The sequence below is a fragment of the Mus musculus genome, chromosome 11 (genome assembly GCF_000001635.26).
Source record: "Mus musculus strain C57BL/6J chromosome 11, GRCm38.p6 C57BL/6J".
Lineage (NCBI taxonomy): Eukaryota > Metazoa > Chordata > Mammalia > Rodentia > Muridae > Mus > Mus musculus.
Genome location: NC_000077.6, coordinates 69,837,895 through 69,846,067, shown reverse-complemented (window position 1 = coordinate 69,846,067; position 8,173 = coordinate 69,837,895). Strand labels below are relative to the sequence as shown.

At 47.4% G+C, this 8,173-nt stretch overlaps 1 protein-coding gene across 1 annotated transcript; it reads right to left on the bottom strand.

Annotated features, from left to right (window-relative positions):
* Positions 1–6,509: 6,509 nt before the first annotated feature.
* Positions 6,510–7,543, bottom strand: Tmem256 (transmembrane protein 256). Its single transcript, NM_026982.1, has 4 exons — positions 7,419–7,543; positions 7,117–7,148; positions 6,800–6,880; positions 6,510–6,702 (listed from the first exon to the last, which is right to left on the bottom strand). The coding sequence occupies exons 1-4, from the start codon at positions 7,501–7,503 to the stop codon at positions 6,559–6,561; spliced, it is 342 nt and encodes a 113-aa protein (NP_081258.1). The 5' UTR covers positions 7,504–7,543; the 3' UTR covers positions 6,510–6,558.
* Positions 7,544–8,173: the final 630 nt, after the last annotated feature.

Here is an 8,173-nt window from a genome sequence, read left to right as displayed (position 1 = left end):
AAACATGCAATCCCAGCGTTTGGGAAAGGAGAGGCAAGAGGAGAGTCACAAGTATGAGGCCAGTCTGTTTTACATAGTTCCAGACCAAGTCAGGGCTACAATAGGGAGACTCTCTCAAAAGACTCCTTTCCTCAAAAGAAGATAGCATAGTATCTGGGCAGGTGTGGAGGATCGCGAGTTCCAGGTCAGCTTGGGAGTGACCTGGGTCACTAGGGGAGATATTAAAGAAACAAAGCCGAAACTAGCCCATCACTTGTGCCTGGGTCTTAACTTCCTATCAATTGTATATTAGTGCTTGGGGTGCAGACTAGGGATTCTTAGAATTCTAGTTTTTATTGTACAGCCTAAACTGAGAACTACTGTGTCAGAACAACCCAGGAGGCTGTGGGCAGGCCAAGGTAAGGGAGAGGTTCTTACAGAAATCTGGTCCTACTGTGGTGGATTGCACCAGAGACCAGGGCAGTGAGGCAGTGTTGATGTGTATATGAGGGAACATGACTTCATTATGCCTCAGAGATAGGATGTAAGGAGAAAATTGCAAGTTGAGTCATGCTAGGCCTCTGAGACCCTTCTGCACAGCACAGACCCCTCCTCCCCCTTGCCTTGCTGTGCTATGTCATTTACTGCCTGCCCGTGCAATCCCTGGCTTCATATATCTTGGTCTCTCTGTTGACCTTTCACCTCTAAGATCCCGTTCCTTTGGGGGTACTTCTTACTAGTGCTGAAAACCCAGCAAATGAGCGGAAGGAAGCTTTAACTGTCCCCAAATGCCAAATAAGCCCACTTCAGTGTAAGGTTGAGCACAGAGCAATGGGTGGTCTTACCAACAAGGGCCATGTTTCCACTGCTGAGGTCTGCATTCTTTTTTTTTCTTTCTTTCTTTTTTATTAGGTATTTTTCTCGTTTACATTTCCAATGCTATCCCAAAAGTCCCCCATACCCACCCCCCCAATCCCCTACCCACCCACTCCCTCTTTTTGGTCCTGGCATTTCCCTGTACTGGGGCATATAAAGTTTGCAAGTCCAAAGGGCCTCTCTTTCCAGTGATGGCTGACTAGGCCATCTTTTGATACATATGCAGCTAGAGACAAGAGCTCCAGGGTACTGGTTAGTTCATATTGTTGTTCCACCTATAGGGTTGCAGTTCCCTTTAGCTCCTTGGGTACTTTCTCTAGCTCCTCCATTGGGGGCCCTGTGACCCATCCAATAGCTGACTGTGAGCATCCACTTCTGTGTTTGCTAGGCCCCGGCATAGTCTCACAAGAAACAGCGAGGTCTGCATTCTTAATTTTACTATGTCTATAGGGTGTCATGCCCGAGTGTATGACTCCATAACAGGTGCATGCAGTGCTCAGAAGAAGGTGTCGTCGCGTCCCCTGGAACTGGACGTTCAGAGAGCTGGGAGCTGCCATATGGGTGCTGGGAATCAAACCCAGGTCCTTTGGAAGAGCAGTCAGGGCTTTGATCCCCTAGGCCATCTCTCTTGCTCCTGGAATCTGAACATCTTGGAAGATTTGAACTCTAGGAGATGAGAGAGGAGAATGTTCTAGTCTTTTGTTTAAGACAGGTCTTATTATGTGGCTTTGGCTATCCTGGAATTCACTATGTAGCCCAGGTTAGCCTCCAACTAACAGAGATATACCTGTCTCTACCTCTGGTGTGCTGAGATTAAAGGCTTGCACCACTTTGCCCTGCTATGTTGTTCATTCCACTAATAAACCTAACTACAGCCTGGCATAATGGCTCATACCTTTCATCCCAGCACTCAGGAAGCAGAGACAAGGCCGGCCTGGTCTACATAGTGAGTTCTAGTCAGCCAGGCTACACGGTGGGGGCTGGAGTTTGAAAAAAGAACACCTGTGATGGGATCCCATGCCCTCTTCTGTCTTCTGGTCAGAAGACAGCTACAATGTACTCATATAAATAAAACTTAACAAACAAAAGAAAACAAAAGAAAAAGAAACCTGCCCCTGGCACGTTTAAGAATTGACCCAAATGGATTCTTCCTAACAATATTATCTTCACAGCTCCCTCACCCAGTGTGTGTGTGTGTGTGTGTGTGTGTGTGTGTGTGTGTGTGTGTGTTCCCGAGCTGGGGCACAAGCACATGTGTGCCTGTGCTGTGTTCCAGCCTTTGGCTACGTTTTTTGTTGTTGTTGGTTGTTTTGTTTTGTTTTGTTTTGTTTTGTTTTGTTTTGTTTTGTTTGAGAAAGGGTTTCTCTGTGTAGCCCTGGCTGTCCTGGAACTCACTCTGTAGACCAGGCTGGCCTCGAATTCAGAAATCCGCCTGCCTCTGCCTCCCAAGTGCTGGGATTAAAGGCTTGTGCCACCACTGCCCGGCCCTGTCCAAGTTTTATCATCCTCTTGACCTATGTAGTAGGTCACTCTCAACCCAATCCTGTTTTAGACAGAGCCCCGTGAAGGCTGTGAAGCATTTGACAACTTCATTGTGGTTTGAAGCCTGGTGAACCAAATCCTTGCTTGCCTTCCTTACCTGGGCTTTGTGCTCCCTTCAAATTATGCAGTTCAGTCCTTTATGGGAAACTAACAGATCTGGGAAATGCCCTGGGCCCCACTGAAAGCTCTGGCCCACAGATCCCTTCCTCTGGCTCCCACCCATAGACTCCGTATGTTAGCCCTGGATGCCTGTGCCTTGCTGTCATGCCTGGCGTTCTCTCACTAATGCACACCCTTGCTCAGAGTGGGCCTGAGACATTTCCATAAACCAGGCCTATAATCTCAGCACTTGGAAGATGGAGGCAGAGGATCAAAAGTTCAAGGTCATCCATGGATACACAGCAAATGTGAGGCCCACCATGGGCTGCATGAGACCACTTCACACGAACAATGACGTTTTCAGTTAGAAGCTCGCATTGACTCAGATGTTTGAACACTTGTTCTTCAGTGGGTGGAACTGTTCGTTTAGGGAGAACTAGGAAGTGTGGTCTTGTTGGAGGTGGAGTTTCAGTGCAGGAAAGCTTTGAGGTTTCAAAAGTCCACATCACTTCCAGTTAGTTCTCTGCTTAGTACTTGTAGATGGAGATGTGAGCTCTTAGCTACTGCCCCAGTACCACTTTTGCCTGCCTGCCTGCTGCCATGCTCCCTGCTATGATGGTCATGGACTCAGCCTCTGAAACTACAAGCCCTACATAAACCTTCTTCTATGAATTGCCTTAGCCATGGTGTCATACCACAGGCACAGAAAAGTAGCTAAGATGCAAACCAAACCAATGTCAGCGTAGGAACCTGCAGCTCGGAGCTGGTGGGATGGCTCAGCAGGTAAGAGTACTTGCTGTGGAAACGGGAGGACTTCTTATTCCCAGAGCCCATGCTTGAATGAGAGAGCCAGCTCCCAAAATCTGTCCCTCTATCTCCACACTACCCACACACATACAATAATAATAAGGTAAAAAAATAAATAAATAAATAAAAGGAATCTGTAGCTCGGCAGAGACTAGGGTAGGAAATAGAAATCCTTGTCTTAAAAGTATGCAGATATGTTGAGTATGGTGGTACGTGCATTTAATCCCAGGCAGAGGAAGGCAGACCTCTGTGAGTTCCAGGCCAGCCTAATCTACACAGTGAGTTTTAGGACAGCCAGAGCTATGTAAAGAGAACCTGTTTCAAAACACCCTGGTCTCCACCCACCCACACCCCCAAATAAAGATCAATAGTTCAGAGTCACATTCTAGTCCAGCCTGGATACAGGAGACCCTGCTTCAAAAAGGCAAACCACACACATGCCCACACACACACACACACACACACACACACACACACACACACACAAGAGTATAGGGGGATGACTTCAAACTCTAACTTACTACGTACTGCACTCTGCACATAAGAGTTTAAGCCGCAGCCAGGCATGGTGGCGCATGCCTTTAATCCCAGCACTCGGGAGGCAGAGCCAGGCGGATTTCTGAGTTGGAGGCCAGCCTGGTCTACAGACTGAGTTCCAGGACAGCCAGGGCTATACAGAGAAACCCTGTCTCGAAAAAAAAAAAAAAAAAAAAAAAAGAGTTTAAGCTGCCGCTTACGGCCATCTGTAAGACCTGCAGCCACTGCCCAGGATTTCTTACCTCATGCCACACTGATTTTTCTCCTTACTCCCATTCATCCAATTTTTCTCTTACCTCAAATACCTGAGAGTGCTTCTTTCAGCCTGTCTCGCTAGCTATTTCTTTCGCCTAGAATACATTTCTTGCTTTTGGCCATGGTCAAGACAAGACATCCAGTATTTAGGTGTAGAAACTGCTGCTATCGTCCTGGACCTAAACAACCTTGAGAAAGTCTTGTTATGTAGCCTAAGCTAGCCTCAAATTTGTTCTCTCCAGCCTCTTATTTCCCAAGTACTGCATGGCCTACCACATGTAACTTTGTTTTATAAAACACGATTTGTATAATAAATTGAAGACACACACTTTATTATTATTACTACTATTACTATTACTATGCCTGCATGTATGCCTGTGTGAGGATGTTGGATCTCTGAGAACTGGAGTAACAGACAGTTCTGAGTCAACCATGTAGGTGCTGGGATTTGAACCTAGGTCCTCTGGGAAAGCAGCCAGAGCTCTTAACCACTGAGCCATCTTTCTAGCCTAAAGGGACGTATTTATTTTATAAAGGTGTGCACTTAGAAAAGTATGGATTCGGGAGAGATGGCTCAGCGCTAAGAGCACTAACTCTTCTCTCAAAGGTCCTGAGTTCAAATCCCAGCAACCATGTGGTGGCTCACAACCATCTCAATGAGATCTGACACCCTCTTCTGGTGTGTTTGAAAACAGCTACATTGTACTTACATATAATAATAAATAAATCTTGAAAAAAAAGAGAGAAAAGTATGGACTCTCCCTAAAGCCTGGCATTTTAGGTAATCTTGTTCAGTTTTGCCATTCTTGCTAGGCCCTCCTTGGTGAAGTGGAGCATGCTCACTGCCCAGTTGGCCCACTACTCTCTTCCTTCGCTCCTAGCAACCTGTATGCTTGTGTAGTAATAGTTTTTTAAGGTTTACTTATTTATTTTATATATCTGAATACAGTGTTGCTGTTTGCAGACACACCAGAAGAGGACATCAGATCCCATTATAGATGGGAGACACTGTGTGTTTGCTGGGATTCAAACTCAGGACCTCTGGAAGAGCAGCCAGTGCTCTTAACCTCTGAGCCTTCTCTCCAGCCCCACGTTTAGTTGTTTTTTTTAACTTTATTTTATTTTATTTTATTTATTATATGTAAGTACACTGTAGCTGTCTTCAGATCTCATTATGGGTGGTTGTGAGCCACCATGTGGTTGCTGGGATTTGAACTCAGGACCTCCAGAAGAGCAGTCAGTGCTCTTACCTGCTGAGCCATCTCACCAGCCCACGTTTAGTTGTTTTAAACCCAGCAGGTAAGGCGTTCCATGAGAGAAAGGACAGCACCTGTCTTGCCCATGTTGGCCCTCCTTGGTGTTTGCCACCCCATCAACACTGGCTTATTAAATGTCCCTTAAATGTCTGTCAGTTCTCGCCATTCTATGAGAATTAGTCAAGTATGCTTTGCAATTGTGTCTCTTTTTCCATCTTAGTTCAAACTTAGCAAGGAAGATCCAACCCTCCCCAGGTCTTCCTCACTCTCCGTTCACTGAAATGTCCTCCACACACTAGGGCTCCTTTAAGGATCATCTCAAGCACTGCAAAACATTTTTCGATGTCCAATACATCTGGGTTTTGAATCCCAACACAGTTTACACTAACTGCATGCCTGTTCGGTATTGCCATGGCTCTCACTTCTCAACTGTGTGGGCATGGAAAACATTTGTTTCACCAGGTGGACACTGTGGAAAAGAACATCCCTGGAATAACAGGGCTAAACCTCACCATCCTCACGTAACGAAATTCTAACAAAGGTGGGTGTACACACCTGTAATCTCAGCAACCAGGAGGCTAAGGAAGGAAGCACCTGGACATACAACTCAACAGAAGAAAAACTGCCCACCATTCCCAAGGCTCTGGGGTCAACCCTCAATATGGGGGAGTTTGGAGGGGAACTCCAATGAACTACATGAATGAAATTACTAAAATCTACATTCCCATGTGTTTTTTAAAAAAAGATTTGTTTATTATTATAAAAGCTAAGTACACTGTAGCTGACTTCAGATGCACCAGAAGAGAGCGTCAGATCTCATAACGGATGGTTGTGAGCCACCATGTAGTTGCTGGGATTTGAACTCAGGATCAGCAGTCGGCGCTCTTAACCACTGAGCCATCTCTCCAGCCCCTCATGTGCTCTTTAGGTAAGAGGCTCCATTAGTTCAAGCGCTCTTTATGAGCCCTACACACAATTACAACACCTTGTAAAGATTGGAATTCCAGAACCAGAGGATCTTTGTAGTTAGAAATGCAAATTCAAAGGTAGACTCTCTGCCCTCCCTTGCTCAATGTTAGATGAATAAAGACACCAAAGTTCTTTATATGCCTTTTTCTTTTAATTTCTTTTCTGCTTCAACATTGGCTCCTTCCCTCTGCGCCCAATTACCCAGAAAGGCCAGGACTGGGCGCTTAAACAAGAGACTTCAAAAAGCCAAGGCAAGCCAGCCCAAGATTAGCAGGCTCCCTCCCACAGGCCCCAGAGTCTGGATGCTGGTGTCTCCACTCAGAGCCTGGTAGTAGAAGCTGGTGCAGAATAAGGTAGTTCCAGAAGCTAACAGTAATCCTGCCTGGAAGAGGCAGAGAACAGAATACAGAATTTTAAGAACAAAGCAACATGAGGGAGTAAATGAGGTTTGATTTAAATTAGGCAAGGGAATTGGTTACCCAGACAGGTTTTCTGCAAGAGGGTACCCCTAACAGGGCCAGGCTGTGCAAAAAGTGGTGTTTGTTGGCCTTGTCAAAGAGCTGTAAGAAAAAGAGAAGAGAGAGATTTTCTAAGCAACATAGGACCGAAGTCCATTAACACTGTCACCTCTGACGGCTCAGTTTGCTGCTCCCCCAGGTCTTCAAGCCACAGGCCTGCAGTCCTTGCAGTAGAGACCTACACTTGACTGCCTTCCCATTCATCTCCCCACCCCCTCCCAGTTTAAGGACACCCAAACATCGCGCCAAGTCCAGGAGTCCCAGAACTGTTACTTCACCTCCTTCCCGTAGGCATCCGGAAACTGAGCGCCTGTAGAGAGATGCAAAACCAATCAGAACTGTATTGGCTTAGACCCTCTCAAACCCCAGGGGCACCTAAGTAGACACTGCATCCCTGGAAGCTTCTGACTGGTGGAAACAGATGTAGTACTGAGACGCTTTTGGACCTAAAGACAAACTTGAAGGTTCGGGGTTCCAAGGGATCTCTATTCCATAAAAGACAAGACACTTCCTATAGGTCCCTCCCCGCACCAGATCCCAAAGATTGCCCCCAGCCCAGCTGCATCCCACGTCCCCTGACCGTGTGCCCCGTAGGAGGCCAAACCCAAGGCCCCAGCTCCGGACAAGGCACCTAGGCGGCGGAAAGCAGCCCCTACCCCGGCCATAGCTGTGGGTGGTCACGCGCGGAACCAACACCGCCCTGACCACCCAACAAGCCAGCCAATCCCGATTGCCCATGCAAATAAGGTCCAAAAATGCCCAATCAGGGCTATGTTCATTTCAGAGCCCCGGTTCCCTTACAGACGCCTTTGTAAAACTTCTGTTGAATGGAGAAGATGTCTGGCGGGCGGAGAAACTAGAACCAATTAGGAGCGGAGGAGCGGAGCAGTGGGAGGCGGGGTTGAGGGTGGGACTAGAGGATTTGCGTCACGGATTGGCCCACTTTCCAAGTTGATCGCCTCTTCGACACCCCAACCCCACACCTCCAGCTAATTTGCAAAGATATCGGTCCCCCACAAAGTTCCACCCCTTTTTCTACAGGCTCCTCCTGTTCTGCTTCAAACCAGACCCACTCCTCAAAAGGGGCGGCCCCACGGATTTCTAAGCTCCACCTATTGCCATCAAACCCCTCCCATCCCACGATGGCTCCGCCTCTGTGCCTAGAGGCCCCGCCTTCTTCGTGTGATGCCCTGCCCTCTATAGTTCAGCTGTTCTCCCCCTTGCTAGACCCGGAGAGCCCAGAGGGTGGGAGATCCGGGGGGGCGGGGGGAGAGATGTCTTCACCCTGCTCTAGTTCGCTACGTCCATCCGTCCGTCTGTCCACTCCCACCCCTT